A 19,901-nucleotide genomic window follows, 5' to 3' on the forward strand; every position below is an offset into this window, starting at 1 on the left:
CATTTTGTGGAATTCCAGAGCGGCAGGATAAGAACAACTAAACATACATTTTCTTTCAACTACAGCTATTCTGAAAACCACAGTAAACATCTAAAGAAAAGGATGGAATAAACGGTGAATTTCGTGGTTTACTTTTGTGCATTATGGCCGATGCCCATGGCAGTATTTTTCATTGAGGAGGAAAACACGTAGATATGTGTATGTGTAAATAGTTGAATGATATTCACAGTTTGTGTTTTGTGATATGGTATGTGTACGCAGTCCATAAAGGTTGAGGACGGGGGGGGGGCAGTAAAAAAAAGTTTTTTTAAGCAAATAAAGATTAGACTGGTGGGGAGAAAACTAAATGATGGGATGGGACGGAAGAGAGAAAAGGGAGCAGAGAGGTGATGGTTAGGAGACCTGACAAACAGATGATAGCGATTTCTGATTTTCAAAGAGAGAAGGAAAGAAAGAGAGAGAGAGAGCGGGTTAGAGAGAGGACGGAGAAAGAGGGAGAAGGGGCGGAAGAAGGAAATTGGTAATATGAATAAAATGAAATATGGGAGAGGTCGAAGAGAGAGAGAGAGGGAGAGAGAGAGAGAGGGGGGTGAAGGGGGATTGTTTATCTATCTGTGTGCCTGGGAAAATTGTATTTCTATAGGGTCCACGCTTCGGTACACACCCCAAACAATCCCATCGCTTACCCCCTCGCTAAACCAGTTGTGTTTCGTTGACAAGCCGTAGCGTGACATGACGAGGGCATAAAAAGGGTGTGTTTGGGGTATGAGCGAGTTTTGACAAATCAGCGTGAAGGGGGAGGAACCAAAGCGGCAACTGAGACCCAAGCGAATTTTGGAGAGAAAAAAAAACGGACGGAGGGGTCTACACGATATGTAGCTCACATTTCATATATGGATGTTCAAGTGTCACCCCCCCCCCCCCATATCGTTGGAAAGAAAACTATGAATAATCAGTTAAATTCAATTCACCAATGGAAGTATTGTTTACAATAACTAATGATGATAATCATAATATTTTTCCTTATAAATCTACCGTAATAGTAGCAGTAGTAGTTAGTAGTAGTACTTTTAGTAGGCCCTATTTTGAAAATAAACCAAGTCTGTCTATCTATCAATTATTAAAATAAATGATGTGTTTATCGTCAACTGTGCCTGGTGTCACTGTGACCATTAACCTATACATGTAGGTGTCATCGGTAATATCATCTATTCATCCTTTTGTCTGTAACAGAAGTTTACGGAACACAATATCGCACGGTATCGCACATTCTTTGCCACATGACCAGCATCCCTCGGTAATTTTCTCCCCCCCCCCCTCTCTCCATCTCTCTCTCTCTCTCTCTCTTTATTTTCCTTTCCCCTTTTTTGAATCCACATGCTATAAGCGGAGCATATTCATACCAGTGCTTTACCAGGTAGTTATGTCCATTATACAATGAAACCATACAACGTAATTACACAATGTAATTGCACAATGATTATTACATCATGATAACATACAATGGGTCGGACGAAAAAAAAATCTGATATCAGGGAGTTGGGATGAGATATCAAAGGGAGATTTAAATGCATATAAGATTAGAGGGGCTTATGATGAATGCCTGACTGGGACAGCCTCCATCGTGTGTATGTCATTTCTGTTATTCATATTCTGATTTGTTCCTACTTACTTTGTCAATTTGTTTGAAATGAAGAAGAATAAATTCAATCAATCATGTCAATCCGACAAGATTTAAACTCCGATTGAATTAGGATTTAGAGAGCGTCGGTGACTTGAAAAACCAGTGCAATAGACATGACATTATAAAATGAGGTTTTAATGACCCTGCATTTAGGCCTACATCATACTATTACACCAAATACAAATCAATCATTATCAATAACAAGTCAACATGGAGGTCCAAAAATCAATCTTCATGGCCGACATGTAGTTCAGAATTTGCAATTTACTCATCTTCAGCTTACAATTACGAAAGGAACAAGGAAGACCCCAATTCATCGGAAACCTGCAATTAATTTTTGAATTTAATTGCAAATGCGTTTCCTGCAACACCCGTTAAATATTATATTGTTATTTTCTGTCAATATCGTTTATCTAAATAGACAACCAAAGAATGACGGATTTTGTTGGAATAAAAAATACCCACGTAATCTACAGACCAGACCAAGCTTCGAGGCACAGATGGAGAGGGGGTGGGGCATGGTCCTTCAAAAATGTTCACGACCATGACAAAAATGAGAAAAAGAGAGAATAATATATCAAAATATAAAATATGATTAGGTCAGTATCTGTCACAGAATAGGATTTTATTGAAAAGTTCAAATTTTGGCTTGCTTTGCTCCTTCGCAGTTTTTCAGTAAATTTGTCCAATACGCCATGCCTGGCCCCCTTATTTTTTTTTATTTTTTTTTTGTCTCATCACACTACTGGTTTGATGTCACGCAGGAAGACCAAAAACTGACGCAGAAACCATACATGTACTGCCTCTTACGATAGATGAGGTGCCTTTATCATGTTATTAGTTATTAGAATTTTATTCATTTGATTTGTGACGTCATATGCGAGCAGCTTTCTTACATATTTAAAGGTCAAGCCCACCCCAGAAAAATGTTGATTTGAATAAATAGAGAAAAATCAAACTTGCAAAATGCTGAAAATTTCATCAAAATTGGATGTTAATAAGAAAGTTATGACATTTTAAAGTTTTGCTTATTTTTCACAAAACAGTGATATGCAGAACACAAATGAGACAGTCGATGATGTCCCTCACTCACTATTTCTTCTGTTTTTTATTGTTTAAATTATACAAAATTTCATTTTTTATAGATTTGACAATTACGACCAACTTGACTGAATCATATATTATTAATCAATGCTCATTCCACATGTTCAGGGAGGAATTAATCGTTGTTTCACTCGACAATGAGGAGAAAAATAGAATATTCCCTATTTCATAAAAAAAATACAAAAGAAATAGTGAGTGGATGACGTCATCAGTCTCCTCATTTGCATACCCACCAGGATGTGCATATAACTGTTTTGTGACATTAAGCAAAACTTTAAAATGTCATAACTTTCTTAGTTTACATCCGATTTCGATGAAATTTTCAGTGTTATGCTTGTTGGATTTTTCTTTTTTTATTTAAATCAACTCTTTGTTGGGGTGGACATGTCCTTTAATGGTAAAAAAAAAATAATGAAATGTTACTTTCTCCGAAAATTTAAAATGGTTTTTACTGTAGCTTCATTATATCAATGAACAAATCATTTAAAACCTGTTCTTAACAAGAAAATAAAGATAAGTCATCACGAACCATTAAATATTGAAATTTATGCATTTTATATTACATAACATATGTCACAGCTGCTCATTTATGACGTCACAAATCCAAAACTCAAAATTCCAATAACTTTCTTAATCTTTAATGGATTTTCCTCAAACCTTTACCAATATTTTTTATATTTTTTTGCTATTTTTACAACAAATTTCCCCTTTAAATCCCTGATTTGGCTCGAATGTATTCCTTTACTGCATGGCTGCTCGTACGACATGGATATTAAATCTAGGCCATACCAGGAATTCATAATTGTGATTGTCCATTGTACAACCGCGTCAAAATGCATATCATATTTGACATATTTGGGTCAATACTAAGATGTTGTTGTACTGTAAACATGGATTACGACTAGCTGCTAAAGCCTTCCCTGTTTGATTAATTACCACATATTTTTCTTTCCTGTTGCTTTTCTGGCCATTTTATGGAATTCCCTTTGGATCAATCACTTCATTTGCGATATGGGGAAGCATTTCATGAAGCGAAATCGGAGGTGATTTTCATTGACTATTGTTGCAAGGTATTGAAATCCTTAGTACCTGATTGGCCCAGACCGACTTTGCCAGTGGAAATCACTGAATATTAGTCTCATGAAACACTCCTATGATTTGAAATGAATGGGAATAGAGATGACCTAGATATTTTGACGGCGTACTCATTCCAGATGAAAACAATTTGACAGGGGTTTTCCGGGGAGTTTGTATAAGTATAAGTTGTGGGGGTTTTTTTGCGATAGTTATTTTAATGCAATCAGACCGTGTCAGATAAATTGTGGCAATCATATTAATAGTAATAGATTTCGTAGAAAAGTTTGAATTAGTCAAATGGTTCAATGCTGGCGTTTGTAACGGATTGCATGACAGTAGGCACACTGCAAAAACTCCGGTGTTGATTTAACACCAGCCCGGAATCTATGTCCACACCAGAGAAGTATTGAAACAACACCAGTTTGGAATCAAACCGATGCTGTTTTAATACTAATTGGTGTTGTATAAACACCTATCTGGTGTTAGACCAAAACGAAACTGGTGTTAACACTTCTCTGGGGTGGACGTATATAGATTCCGGGCTGGTGTTAAATCAACACCAGAGTTTTTACAGTGCATAGGAACGAGGTTTTATACCCTTGTTCCCACGGTCACTATTCGCGCCAAGATTGAAACCGTTCTTGGTCACGTGTGTGACTGAAATCATGACAAATCTTGACTTTAATCAGTTATAAATCTAAACATTTTAGAGATTAAAACTAATAATGATTCACAGGAATTTCAAAATGAAATTAAACATTCAAAATGCACGCTTCTGTGTGAAGTCACACACGTGACCCACTGTTTTTAATGTCTGACCTTGAAGCTGAATATTGGAGGCATGCAGCAAAAATATTTCCCACATGATGGCTGACCTTTGAATTACTAAATATATACCGGTATCTATTTTTTTAAAGATTTATAACTAATTAAAGTCATTTCGATCACACACGTGGCCAAGAATGGCTCATCAGTGGAGATGCCGTGGCCGGGTGGTCTAACATGTCTAAGGCGCTTGATTTGAGATCAGAGGATTGGGGGGTTCGATTCCCAGCACGGCCCTTGAGCTATTTAGGCATTTTATCCACATTGATGTTTTATCGTACATCAAATAAATGAAAATGCTATATGCATTATGAATACCAATGTGCAAACTTGTTTTTTTTTAATGTATCAGATCAGTCGCCGCAATAGTATTGTTTTTTTGTAGAGAAATTTTGAAAGGTTCAAATTGTTCAATGTAGCGGATCGCAAAACAATGGGAAAGATGTATTAGCAGAGATGCCAACCGTTACAGAATATTATTAATCAGATATAATACTACAATTTGAATAACCAAACGGCTGATCCAAATGTTTTTTTGCGAGACAAAGCGCGTTAACAAAAGTTTTTCGCTCAGTCATTCAATCGGGATGATAACCCTGAATTAACATCAGAACACATCTCATTAATATTCCATGGAGCTGGCAACCATGTGATGTATGCTGGTCAAATTGAAGAAATGCTGCTATCACCGTCACAATAAAAGGCGATTACAACTGATAGCATGTCAGATCGTGCATAATCATTGCCCTTGCAACATATTGAATTATCGTATGTATGGGTCCCGTTTCATAAAGACTTATTGAAATAACAAATTCACAATTTCTATAACAAATTTACTAACAGCCAATCAGATTGAAGGATTTTAGTAGCTTTTAACTATTATTGTAGATTTGTTGCTATAACATGTTTTTTAAACGAACCCCTGATTTTTTTCACAATTAATAACATTGATCCTTACGTGCAATCCGATCATATCAATCAACTAGGTGATTAAGTGCTACGATTTTGTAAACAAATCCCAGATCTATTGGCTGACCAGTATTTCTGTTAAGGTCACTACTTGAAGCAACACGTCCATGACTCACTTTATGAAGGTTACGTCTAGCAGGTGGCTGGAACAACCCTTCACTCGAGTTAAGGGGTCTGAAAGTACACTATCTCGATTAAAAAATAAGTGTAAAATATACTTAACGAAATATAGGATATTTGTTGCGTGTGCGTGGAAGAGTATTTGTGTGATGGGTCCGAGTGTGTGTGATTGTTTGAAAAGTGTTTGTATTTATTTATATATTACTTGTTTCTATATATTCATATTTATCCTCATTTTGTATTATGTTGTTATGTATCTTATGTAAAGGGCCAACTTACATTAGCTCCGGCTACTCGTTGGTCCTAACCAGTTATATTATGTTTTGTACTTTATATAGATTTGTATTCTTGTTTTAATAAATGAAGTGAACAAAACTGAAATGGAAAACCATACCCGAGTATTATTTACAATGCAGCTGAACCTTTACCTTTAAATGAAATAGATTTGCAAATAATTTGTTTAACAAAGGCATCGCATATGCCGTATCGGAATGATAGGCGACCTTTCCTGGTATCTGTCCCAGATTTCCATGTTATATACAACACCATTGGATTATTAGCCACGTTCTCAATCTTTCATAGAATGATCAGGCGTAACACTTATGATATAACAAACTGACCGGTTTATACTTTTTAATAACCGCTCACGGCCACTGATCTATTTTCCGCACTCTTACACTGAAAAGGCCAGGTAAATCAAGGAAATCTGTCAAAAGGACAATAATTATTACGTGCAGATCTAGCTTTGTCCTAAAGTAACCGATATCGAATTTCGAAATGAGAGATTTCACGGATGTTAGGCCTGATTAATGCAGAAAATGATGATTGATTGATGAAAAAATACTTAATTCCAAATTCTAAATGATAACAATAAAAAGTAAAGGCGAAATATATCAACATAATGAAATTAGTTGGGAACCTTATGGAAAGTATAGGTAATGACATATAATGTACGAATACAAAACTCAAGTTAAGGCAAGTCAAAGTAATGGTGCGAACGATACTAATAGGTCTAATGATATTGATGATATAATTTAGATAATGTTATTAATCAGATATGTTATGAGGCGACAATTTCGAAGGAGTTAAGTCTACATATCATGCAATAATTTGGGATAGATTCCTAGAGAGCAAAGCAAGAAAGTAAAGCGGGCGAGCCAACACAAAGATGTTTAGATGATTTTATAATAATTTTTGAGAATTCAAACCGGCATTTTTCAACATCTCTTTGGTTTTCATAAAGTCCTTAAGAGTGTTGCCACTGTTCAAGTCATAAAGCCTTTTTTCTCAGTCATGGAATTGGTTGCAAATTTTACGAAATAATACTTGTGTGTCGCGTTCTCATAAGCAATTATTACGTACATATTGGTTCGACCATGGACCTACTAGTAGGTCTAGTAGGTCCATGGTTCGACAAATTAACCTATTTCGTGTATCAGGTGTACAGCAGTCCTGACATTGCGGAAGTCAAGCAGTAAACTCCGACGATTATCTGCAATAAGATCATCTTTCACTCATCTTCTTCTTATTCAGCCTCCTGAAACCCCCCCCCCCTCCCCCATCCTCCTCATCCTACACTGTCAGACTATTAGAAAATTATCCTTAAAATGAAAGAAGTTCCTGCAGCAGAGTCTCGAGAACACCTGTAATCTTACCAGATTGCGTAATCTTACAGGAAATTGGTATTTGGTGTATGGAACCTTACAAATTTCTTTAAACAAAACACCCTTTTCCCCTTGTTTAAACAGACCTGTTCTGTTAAATTGCAGAAAAATCCTGTTTTATGAATTTACAGAATGGTTCTGTTATTGCTTTCTGCAAAATCTTCTTCTTTTCTGTAAAATCAGGGTTTTTTCAAACAGTGTACTCCTACCTTCCTAATTCGTCTTATTATCATCCTCCTGCTTCTCTTTCCCCTTCTTCTTCTCCTCCTTCTTCTTCTCCTTCTTGTCTTCTTCTTCTTCTGCTCCTCCTCCTCCTCCTTCTTCTTCTCCTTCTTCTACTTCTTCTTCTCCTTCCTTCTCATTCTTCTCCTTCTTCTCCTCCTAATCCATCATCTCATCCTCCTTCTTCTTCTCCTTCTCCTCCTAATCCATCATCTCAACCTTCTTCTTGATTTTCGTGCTCGGTTTGCAATCCGACAAAAATAATAAATTCTGCCATTTTAGGATCTATCATCGAAAAAAAAATTATCCTATAATTATTTCGAGCTGTTCATAAACATTATACCTATACACTTTCGTTAATGGTTTATTGTCAGTATGTTTCTAGATAGTCCTAAACTTTTTTTTCTTTTTTTGTAGGATGCTTTTGGCTGATTTCACCTCAGCCACAATCCTGATTTCGTTTGGTGCTGTGTTGGGCAAGACATCCCCTCTTCAGCTTATCCTGATGGCCTTCTTCGAGGTCATCTTCTCCCTCGTCAACGAGTTCATTGCCGTCGAATATCTTGGTGTAAGTTTATGTCACTTATTATGTAAATATAATATATTACCTGTACTGTCATCTTGTAAAAAATGAAAGTTGAAAATTAAGAAATCAGATCTCAGTGATGCACTGCAACAAAAAGACTACTATTAAGAATGGCTCTAGTCAGTGTTAAAATGATGCTCGGACCCTTAGTTGAGAATTAACAAATAGTGTTAAAATAATGTATATCTTTTTTCTTAAGTCAACCATGTGATCACACTGGGAACACTCATATTGTAGAGGTACCCACAGTATGGAATCGTTTTCACACTGGTAATGTGAACATTTTAACGGTGTGAATCACATCCTTACAAAGTCCTCTATGTGAATACATTGTGTGACTCTAATCTTAAGTAGTAAGGGGAGGGGGTATATTTTCTTTATGTATTTTCGAAAGAGATACAATTTATGATCCAAAAAAAATACACAAATAATTTATTTGCATAAATGTTTTAATAACTGTAATACAAATTTCTCATTGCTTCATTAGACTACCGATATTGGTGGATCGATGTACGTACATACATTTGGGGCTTACTTTGGTCTATCTGTCTCCCTATTGGTTACTCGCCAAGCTGGTCGTGAAAGCCCGAAAGAGGGAGCCGTTTATCACAGTGATCTCTTCGCCATGATTGGTACGTTTCTTGCGACATTGCGCATTTATAATAGCAAAAAGTTCAGTTATACAACGATAAAAAAATCATGGTATTTTTACACTAATTTCTTTTGTTTTGTTTTACTCTCGGATAGAGCATGATGGAAACAATGTCGTTCAGACGTTTTTTTTTTCTTTTGTGGAGAGATGAGTGAGGCTAAAACTTGCCCTATCCACAAGATTTAAAATTTATCACAACCATGATCTCCTCTCCACCCATTCTTGCTAATAACAATTATTTACCTCCAGGAACCCTATTTCTGTGGATATTCTGGCCAAGCTTCAACAGCGCCCTCGGCGACGACGACCAGCGCCACCGTGCCGTCCTCAACACCTACTTCTCCCTCGCTGCATGCTGTGTCACCACGTTTGCCATCTCCAGTTTGCTCAGCAAGAAAGGAAAGTTCGACATGGTAATCAACGAGTTCTTATGGCAATTGCAAATTCCAATCACAAATTCAAGTTCAAATTATTCAAATTCATTTCCAATTCAATTTCAAATCCAAATCCGTCTTCATATTCAAATTCTATTCCACATTCAAATTAAATTCGAAATCTAAATTCAATTTCATTTCAAATTCCAATCCAATTTCCATTTCTTTCCCAATTTCAAAATTCAAATTATACTTATTCGAGCTTTATTTAAATTCGAATTCAATATCAAATTAATAATTGCATTTCATTACAACTTCAACTGTGGTTGTTTATTTGAATTCGAATTTGAATTTTCCATCAAATCTGTTGTTATCAACAGGGATATTTGGAAGAAAATCGTCGTTTTTTATTACAAGAGATAACCTAACCTATACACAGGCCATCTGTAAGGCCACTTTTTCTGTTTCTCGTGGGTGGCCTTTATAAAATAATAGACAGGTTACTGTCATGCATTCGTTTGAAAAAACGTGAAAATTGTCCTCGAACTGTTGAAAAATAGTTTTACAGAATAGTGCATAACATGAAATTGATTGTCTTTTCTCCCGGTCCCAGGTCCACGTTCAGAATGCTACTCTCGCCGGAGGTGTTGCCGTTGGAACTGCTGCCAATTTGATGATCCAGCCATGGGGTGCGATCCTTATCGGAGTGGTCGCTGGTGTCCTTTCTACCTTCGGATACAAAGTCATCCAGGTAATGCGAATTTTGATTGGCTGCGCTAGGGGGAGGGCAACTACCCCCCCCCCACCCTTCTGCCCTTTCCCTTTGATTTGTTTTCAAGCAGAAAGGAAACACATGCTGATGTGAAACTTGTTGTTAAATGCCATCTAGTCGTTCTCGACTCCTGGTGACCCCAAGGACAATATTTCTCTATCCTATGCAAGCATGTTCAGTCCTGTCAATGATTTACCAGTTTCTTAGGTAATTCCTTCCAGACATCTATTCCCGTATCTTCTGCTACTCCTTTGCATTTGCCCTCTACCTTCCCAAGCATAATATCCGAGGTTCTAACAGGGAATTGCTTTAGTTGTTTCTTTTTATTGTTAAATGTCTTTCCAAACATCTATTCCCGTATCTTCTGCTACTCCATTAAATTTGCATTGCACCTTGCCAAGCCTGATATATGAGGTTCTACTGGGAATGAATGCTTGCGAAATGTTTATGTGCAGGATTGTTATAGAGCGCTGACTCCTGACAGACCAAGTCTACTACCTGTCTCCAGCGCCATACCATCGATCGGTTGGGAGTCGGTTTCGTTGATGTGACTGTAGCATTACTTCAATAAAATCTGCCATTTTTTATCCATCTTCTTTTTTTCTCCCATGCAGCCATTCCTCTGTGAGAAGTTTGGTCTCCATGATACCTGTGGAGTACACAACCTCCATGGCATGCCTGGTATCCTAGGAGGACTTGGTGGAATCGTTGCTTGTGCTCTTGCTTCTGAAGCCGTTTATGGTGATAGGTAAGAATCCGAGAATTTCTGCTATCTGGCTATTGGCCGATCAATGGTCACCTACATCATGCCTATGGGGATTTCTTGCGGCAGTGAGAGAAGATTGGAAAATGAGTTCGTTTCGTTTGGTGAGCTTTCCAACTGAGACTTCCACGGAAGCTTTAGAATGCCATCGACTTGAACAGGTGGCGAGATATTTTCTTGTTTGTTATTATGCCTCTTCGACTAAAAATGATAATGTATATGTAATAAGTGTCTTTGTTATGTTGACATGAGGAAAGAAATAATTTGCTGTTTTATTCACAGTGTGTATCGATATAAATGTGCTTGAAATGTAGTGCGCAATTGTGCATCATAACATTTACCATGCCAAGTCGGCCCCAAAAAAGTTGACATGGCGGGAAATGATATCTTGTCAAGTTGACATAATATATCAACTTGGCAAGATAGACAATTTGTAGAAATTCATGAAAAAGAGATCTTTCCAAACAAATGCCAGCGCCTGAAATATGTTATTCATATCTGAAAAAACCGGACATTTTATGCAACTTTTGCAATCATAAACAAGATGTTTGTTTGTTTTTTTCAGAACAAACTACGATGAAAGCTCAAAGCGGTATTGTGTGGACTATGACATTGTGAACATATTGTGATTACTTCTCTTAAATTGCTGAAATAATGGTGACTTCCCGATTTGTTCCATCATTATGCGACACAGTGCTTGACACTTTGTTATTTCTAGCAGGGTTAAAGTATTGGGAAATCCTATCAAATATTGTTTCTTTGTTTTTGTGTTTTTTCCAGTCTTCCGGATGTCTTCGGCGATCGCTTCGAGGATCCCCCAGCAGATTCAACAGCCAAAGCACCCATCGAGGTCCGCGATGCTGGTCAACAAGCCCTGATGCAGCTTGCAGCCTTAGTCATGACCCTCGCCATAGCCATCGTCTCAGGACTCTTCACAGGTACTTAAACTTTATTTACTTTAATCATCAATATGCTCAATTTACACCTACCAACCCGATCCAAATTGACCAATGATGATGAGTTATCATTATAAGGACTGGTGTCTTTTCTCAGTAGGTAGAGCGTCCGTCTCACAACCAGGAGATCGGTAGTTCAAACCCCGGCCGCGGGAGTTGCTGCAACCCTTTTTGGCGTTCAACAATTTAAGGGATAGAGCACCGTCTATCTGGCGCTGCACAGCGGCTGCCGGGTCAACGATCAGTTGAAAAAAATTGAAGTAGTTCTATTTCAGATTTATTTTACAGATTTGTATTTCGAACGATAAAATATGGATTGTCATTTATCATGTCATACGAACTGGGCATTGTGACGTATATGCTTGCAATCCTGGTTACAAATTAATGCAGATATTCGAGATTCGACCCTTGCATGGTCACGTCTTTCGTATGGTGTCGTTAAAGGTCGGTCCCTGACTTAAATATTCATATCTGATTGATACACATCTTTGACAACTCAATCACACACGCACATGGACACCCGCAGACACACGCACACCCTCACACACACACACACACCCTTTTGAAATAACTTTTGTCTGAGTGGCTAAGGTCTGATTCGTTGGTGTGACTAGGCCTTAATTGCCTGATAGGATCACAAATTAGTTATTGAACAGGGCAAACGTATGTATATCTTCTACCTCTGAATTACCTTGCATCAGTGTTCTAGTTGCTATTGAAATTATGCATTTGTGTTACGGTAATAGCTGAGCGATATTGAGAGAGTTGATATCCAAACCATTGTGGCTGCGCATGTGGGATTTTTGTTGTGGCTTTTGACGTTGTTTTGTTTACGTGAGTTTGAAGTTCAGATAGGAATTGATTTCCTGTTTTCTTTGAGCTAATGAATACCAACGTATTTTCACAGGTGATATACACGTGAGAAGATTGTGACACACTTTAACTGTTTATGCACTTTACATCATTCCTGTTTATTTGCACTTGATCAATCCCGGGGATCAATCTAATCCAACAAGTTCGCACAAGGGGCAAAATAACCGAACGTTTCCTCGCGCCATCAACTCTATTGATTTTTCTTTCATTTTATTTTCTTTTGATGGACTCCCACGCCCCTGGGAGATGATAAAGTACAGTTACACATGACCTAATGGAAGTTATGAAGTGGTGGATTGTCGGCCAAAATTGACTTTCTTCCAAAGTATGACTTTATTGATTGAGAATAAATTATGCACTCTGTCATAACGATGCGATTAAGCAGTAAAATATATGTTTTCAATGGTGATAAATGAAATGATTGACGACTGGTGTATCTATCTTATACTGAAGGTGATAACATCTGACTTAGGAATGTTTGGCCTGCCCTGTTTTATTTTTTTTAATAAGATTTCATGTTTTTTCATGAAAAGGGAAAGGATGTGTTCAAATGAAATAATTCAGTCGGGCCTCTTACAACAATTTGCAATTACTGGGAATCGTTTTATTCCTAATAGACATTCTGCAAAAAAATGAATCCGTTGGCTCTATCATTTGGCATTAAAATAGGGGCATACGCTTTGCTCCAGCAGATACAAGCACTTCTGGAAAACATTACTATTTACTACTATTTTTGTACCGAAATGATATACGGATAAATATGTATTTAGCTCATCTGTCAGTAAAAAAATATCAAATTCAAGATTGCATGATGTATTATTATCTGTGTTTTTTTTTTATACTTTTCTCTCGTAATTTAATTGATTTGTTTCCATCTTCTTAATCTTTTTTACACACACAATTTTGTCATTGATAAATATATAAACTATGTAATATATTTGTTTCTTTGATGGTAATCTGTTGATTTATTTATTTAGTCATTCATTATTATTCATTTTAGTTAATCCTTTTTAGTTCATTTATCCATTTTATTAATTGTTATGCATTAATCACAGGTCTTATTCTCCGCTGTGTCCCAGGCCTAGACGCTCTTAGCGATGAGAAAGTGTTCGAGGATGAATATTTCTGGGAGGTCAGTATCGTCACCTATTGTTAAATTGATTATTTATGTGTTTATATGTATAGCCTAATGATATTGCAGTGCAGCCATCTATCGCTAAATTATCACGGTTTGATTAATCGAATATGTTTTATACACATAACTCCTATTCTTCCAAAACTAACAATCAAGTAGCTTTCTATTTGGGACCCAACTTCTGTAAAAAAAGAAAAACAAAATAATAATAAAAGGGCATAATATTCCGCAGTTCACCATCTTCCCATCTTGTGCATGCGCGTAAATGTATTTTGGCCACATTGGGCGTCACATAGGCATGTAATTTGCGTTGCCAATCTAAAGGCGCCTAACTTGAAAAAAATCTATATAAACAATGGTAAATGTGCAAAGTCAAGATCATTCTGGATTTATCGTATAAGTCATGTATGCAAAGTCCTTTATTATTTATAAGTATTTAATCATTTCAGTGATTACTTGACTTTATAATAATGTTAAACAGAGTTGTATTCATTCTTTAGCACTTCCATATTTCTGTGATGTCGTAAGTGGGACTTTTCAGACTAAAGGATCATTATCATGGAATCTTAATGGAAAGAAAATGAAATCTTACTCTTTAATAATATTGTCATAATATTGTCTAACATCCAGTCCTATATTCATGTTAAAATTCTGCAACATGTTTTTAACCAAAAATATCAACAAAAGCTAGATGTATGAAATACTACGTGATAATTCGCGAAATTGGTTTGTCTTTTTCAATTTTGCTAAATAAATGAATATGTATGTTGATGACCTATATTTATTATTCTTTTTTACAGATAATTTCTTGTTTGTAGTTAATGTAGAAGAAACTAATGGAAATTAATTGAATATGTCAGTAACATTTTCAATTAAAGGACAAGTCCAACCCAACAAAAAGTTCTTTTGAATAAAAAGAGAAAAATCCAACAAGCACAACACTGAATATTTCATCGAAATCGGATGTAAAATAAGAAAATTGTGACATTTTAAAATTTCGCTCAATTTCACAAAACAGTTATATGCATATCCTGATCTGTATGCAAATGAGGGGACTGATGACGTGATCCACTCACTATTTCTTTTGTATTTTATTATGTGAAATATGATATGTTTTCAATTTTCCTTCATTGTCATGTGAAAGAAAGTTTTATTCCTCTCTGAACATGTGGAAGTACCATTTAAAAAATATTTTATGGTTCAGTCAAGTTGGTCCTTATTGTCAAAGTTGTGAAAAATGAAATATTGTATATTTCAAACAATAAAAAAACAAAAGAAATAGTGAGTGGGGATATCATCGACTCTCTCATTTGCATGTCACTGACTTGTTCATATAACGATTTTGTGAAAAATAAGCGAAACTTTAAAATGTCATAACTTTCCTATTTTACATCCGATTTTGATGACATTTTCAGCGTTATATTTGTTGGATTTGTCTATATTGAGTCAAATCAAAAATTTTATGGGGTGGACTTGACCTTTAAAAAATATTATTAAAAAAAGTATTGTGCCCTTTCTCCCCACTTGTTATTGTGTATTCACATTTTTGTCTCGCCCACCAGAGGTAAAGGCGAGACTAAAGGGATCCAAATGTCGTCCGTCCGTCACAAACATTATGACACATAACTTTGCAAGTTATTGCAACAATTAGTCACTTTTCAACCTAACTTGGATTGTAGATGTACTCAGGGGACCTACATGCTATGAAGCAATCGCAGGTCACATAGTACAAGGTCAAAGGTCACTTTCATGTCAACGTTCAAGTTTACGTGTGGGACTCCTATGACACACAACTCCGCAACCGCAAGTCACTTTTAAACCAAACATGGGTTGTAGATGTACTTAGGAGACCTGCATGTTATGCTGCAGTCGGAGACCACATAGTTAGGTCAAAGGTCATTTTGAGGTCAACGTTAAAGTTTACATGCAACACTCTCTTTAGCCTATAATATAGGCGGAGGCTGTAGTCATTGTCTTTGCTGTTATGCTGAACGCAAGATATACGTCTGATCTGGCGAAGACTACGCATTTGTGGCTGCGTAAAAAGCTTCGCAGCCACAAATGCGTAGTCTTCGCCAGATCAGACGTATCTCTTGCGTTCAGCATAATAGCAAAGACAATAACTGCAGTCTCCGCCTAGATTATAGGCTACACTCTCTTCTGACAAATTATATTCCATCCCAGTTATTCCACAACTGATGAACTTTTGATACAATTCTGTTGCGTGCCGTCGCAAATCGTGATATTTCTGGTTATTTCCACAAGTGGGCAAGATCTTGACACAACATCGCTTATCGCCTTATGCCTTGCGTTTACATAATACTCCTTTTCCATGTTTATAACATAGGAGCTATATTAGCGATCTTCATTTGTCCCTCTTTTATTGTCCAGTTAATGCCGCTCTTCCCGCAAATACTTCGGAAGTGTGACATCATGCATTTATGAGTACACGCATGATCAAATAACCTTAAAAAATCAAAACGAAAGAAAATATATTTTAGAGTTTCAATTGTGTAAATTCTTAATACAAGAGATAAAAGCATGTTATAATTTTTTTACATGTTTTTAATAATTTTGCTGTTTGTAAATTCGGAACTGATGTGTATGCTAGTCACCATCTTGTTGTAGCCTATACATATTAACTGTCTAGTAAATACCATCCTGTCCCTATTAATACTCTCCCTAAATGCTTTAAAAAGTGTGACGCCGTATATGCATGATATTTAATGATGTGAAAGTATTTTTAAGAATTATTATTCTGTGAATGGTAGCATTTCTTATTCAGGGGTGTGCTGGAATTTTTTTTCATTTTAATACAAGAAAAAAATGCATGTTATTCCATGTTTCCCTTTTTAATTCACGACCCAGGATATACGAGGGTTATTTCTGGTGTATTAAATCATTGCTTAACCTTCAATACTATTTTATATGGTTCAAGTACTAACCCACTATTAATTTTAGGTATATAAAATTCTGCTTTCCGGTATACGCATTTTTTTTTCTTGTCACCAACTTTCAATAATTTCAAATTTTAAGAAAGAAAACTACATTGGGTTCATGGAGTATATTTGTTTTCAGTGAGTAGAGTTCTCTCCTTCAAAAAATGCAGCTGCCACTCAGTAGAATTGTCCCTCTTTGGAAGGTTTTTTGAAAGGGGTTGAACTAAACCGCATACATTCGTAATTCCGAAGCTTCGTTATTCCGAAGGTTCGGATATTCCGAAGGTTCGTTATTCCGAAGGTTCGTATTTCAGAAGGTTCGTAATTCCGAAGGTTCGTTAGTCCGAAAACGAAATGAGGTTCGTTATTCCGAAGGTTCGTTAATCCGAAAAAGAAATGAGGTTCGTAATTCCGAAGTTTCGTTAGTCCGAAAACTAACCGATTAACTAACCTTATTTCGTTTTCGGACTAACGAACCTTCGGAACAACGAACCTTATTTCGTTTTCGGATTAACGAACCTTCGGAACATCGAACCTTATTTCGTTTTCGGATTATCGAACCTTCGGAATAACGAACCCTCGGAATAACGCCACAAATGTTCGGATTAACGAACCCTTTTACGTTTTCGGATTAACGAACATCGAGGTATAGGCAATTACGTGTTTCGGAATTACGAACCTTCGGAATAAAGAACCTTAGGAATTACGAACCTTCGGAATTACGAAGTGTAACCGAACTAAACAACACTATGGGTGGTCTCCCATCGAGTGTGTGATATAAATATCTATAGCCTTAAATTACATTTTGATATAACTATTAATATCACAGAGAATAAAGTAGCCTATAATTCCATTTGTAGAGAAAAGTCAAATAAAATTCCAAATAAATATACATGTAAATACAAATATCACGTGTAACGCGTTAAAAGTAATCCACAACGTAAAATCTTATTTGCGACATAAAGTATCTTCAAAAGCCTATTGTTATTGTGAATAAATACCTCAATTTGAGGACTATAGAAAGATGTCGTTCTAAGTTTATGGAAGTTGGCCTGGGTAAAAAAAATTGTTTTTCGTCACACCGACTGATGAATATTTGACTTGATAAAGGTTTAAAGTCGTATTGACTAGATATAATATCCTGCCATCTCAAGTAGAACGGTCTTCTACAGTCTAAGTGGCGTTATACATTTTGGAAGTTATGTCGTCTTGTCGGTTTCTAAAAACCTTCATGAGAAAATACATGTCGTAGTTTCGATGACGAATATCTTGGCAAGTCAACATAAGCATGACATGAAACTGTTAAGGGGTAATTCATGCTGAAAAAAATATATTATTGAACAGATAAATTACTAGTATCAGACAGAAAAACATTTTTAAATGAGACAAACAAAAAACATAAAATTTTCATCAAAAACATGCAAGGACTAACATGAATAACAAAATTATGACTTTCCAGTGTTTGGAATTATTTCGGTGAAGCAGTTCTTTGCATTTCCTCATGATTATGCAATGAACAAGCCTTTGATGTGTTATCTCCACTTTTTATTTTTATGATAATATGAAATTACTTTTTTCAAATATGTAAACTTAATTGACAACTGTGTAAGATCATTGTTGCTGCAACATGCTTTGTAACTAGGGAGAAATACCATACACACATGTATGAAAATATTGAATAATTAGTATTTCATGTAATAATATAAGAAAAAGTAGGGGCATGTCATCATCAGCCCAGCTATTGCATATTCCTGACAGCGTTCACATATTAACCGTTTTCACAAAATATTGCTAAACTTTAAAATTCAATAAATTTGTAATTTGTCATCAGATATTGATGAAATTTTCTGCGTTTTTGCTCGATGAATTAACCCTATTTATTTAGGAAATTATTTTCAGATTGGAGTACCCCTTTAAGTTTCCGACTAAAATGACCGCATCAGATAAATTCTAGCACAATTCTGGTTTTTTAAAACTGACCAGATTTCTAACATCAGATCCCACAAAATGCATTTTTCCCTAGGAGGTGGAGGCCGCTGATTCGAGCCATGCAACTACTGGATATCATATGGTTCAGCAGAGGGCACCAGCGGTATGGAAAAAAAAAATGTCACTCTTTCAAAACCAATACCAGTATTACATAGACCTTATGCATATGACGTCATAATCTCATAGCGCCCTCCCTCAGAGGATATAGGAATACGCGTATACGGGCTTGTCAGAGATGCGCCATCTGCATCATCAACGCTGGGTTCAGATGGCTGCGAGAGGACGTCCATGCATAATGTCTGTAATACAATGCGTGTGTTCCACATAGAGCACTTGCACTATATCAATATCCATCATGTAATTTCTGCCGCTGTATCAAAATTAAAATACCTCTTCATTGACATACATTATAACTAATTAGTGTAATTTTGTGGTTGTATTGTTTTTGCTCTAATAATAGGCGAGGTTAAATTAAGCTCTTCATATCCTGGGTTGCTTTTCTGTTCAATGCGTAGATTTTTCAAAATTTCTGCATTTATGGCATGTTTTCATTGTTTTTTGTGCATGTGACCGATTGATATCATTTCAACATCAGTTCCATGACCAATCAAGTTTATATCCCACAATAAGATTAATAATCCTTAACTTAGATAAAAGTTTTAAACTGATATTTGCTAAACCCACTCTAAATTTTATGTAAATGAACTAACAAAACGTGTAGCGGGACACTGTGTGCAGTGGTATGGGTTTTTATGCCGTATCCTATAAAAACACGTTTGAAAAGGAAGTCCATGTACTTGTTGCACTCTAAGAAGAAATGGTTCAACGCTGCCCCTTCAAAATGGCGGATGCTACTTCGCAACTAAGCGAGATGCAGCATCGCACCTCACTATATTAAAGATATGTATATAGTCAATAGCCAAAAATAAAAGTAAATCTCGTTTGATCGAATGTAAACTGACAAGTGTGAAAATCGGCTTTTCAAAAAAAAACGTCGTACAAATTTCCTTGGGGTTTTGAAACGCTACATTATAGGAAATTTTCTCTTGATTTGGCATTATCATTAGTATTTATCGGCCATAAATTGAACACATTTTGAAGTTCAGATACATTTGATAAACCACTGATGATATAAGACCTTTCTTTGTTTTGCTCATTATCTAGACCTCATCAAAATCGTTTTCGTCATCTAGGAAC

At 36.1% G+C, this 19,901-nt stretch overlaps 1 protein-coding gene across 1 annotated transcript in view; it reads left to right on the forward strand.

The window, feature by feature from the left end:
* LOC135154995 (ammonium transporter Rh type A-like) overlaps nucleotides 1–19,901 on the forward strand; it is a 31,450-nt gene that overhangs the window by 6,455 nt on the left and 5,094 nt on the right. Inside the window, exons 2-9 of the mRNA XM_064103265.1 lie at nucleotides 8,083–8,233; nucleotides 8,739–8,883; nucleotides 9,153–9,316; nucleotides 9,891–10,028; nucleotides 10,664–10,797; nucleotides 11,593–11,750; nucleotides 13,697–13,773; nucleotides 18,739–18,807. Coding sequence (XP_063959335.1) covers nucleotides 8,083–8,233; nucleotides 8,739–8,883; nucleotides 9,153–9,316; nucleotides 9,891–10,028; nucleotides 10,664–10,797; nucleotides 11,593–11,750; nucleotides 13,697–13,773; nucleotides 18,739–18,807 — 1,036 coding nt within the window. The remainder of the gene's footprint in view (nucleotides 1–8,082; nucleotides 8,234–8,738; nucleotides 8,884–9,152; nucleotides 9,317–9,890; nucleotides 10,029–10,663; nucleotides 10,798–11,592; nucleotides 11,751–13,696; nucleotides 13,774–18,738; nucleotides 18,808–19,901) is intronic.

This window comes from Lytechinus pictus, chromosome 8 (genome assembly GCF_037042905.1).
Source record: "Lytechinus pictus isolate F3 Inbred chromosome 8, Lp3.0, whole genome shotgun sequence".
NCBI lineage: Eukaryota > Metazoa > Echinodermata > Echinoidea > Temnopleuroida > Toxopneustidae > Lytechinus > Lytechinus pictus.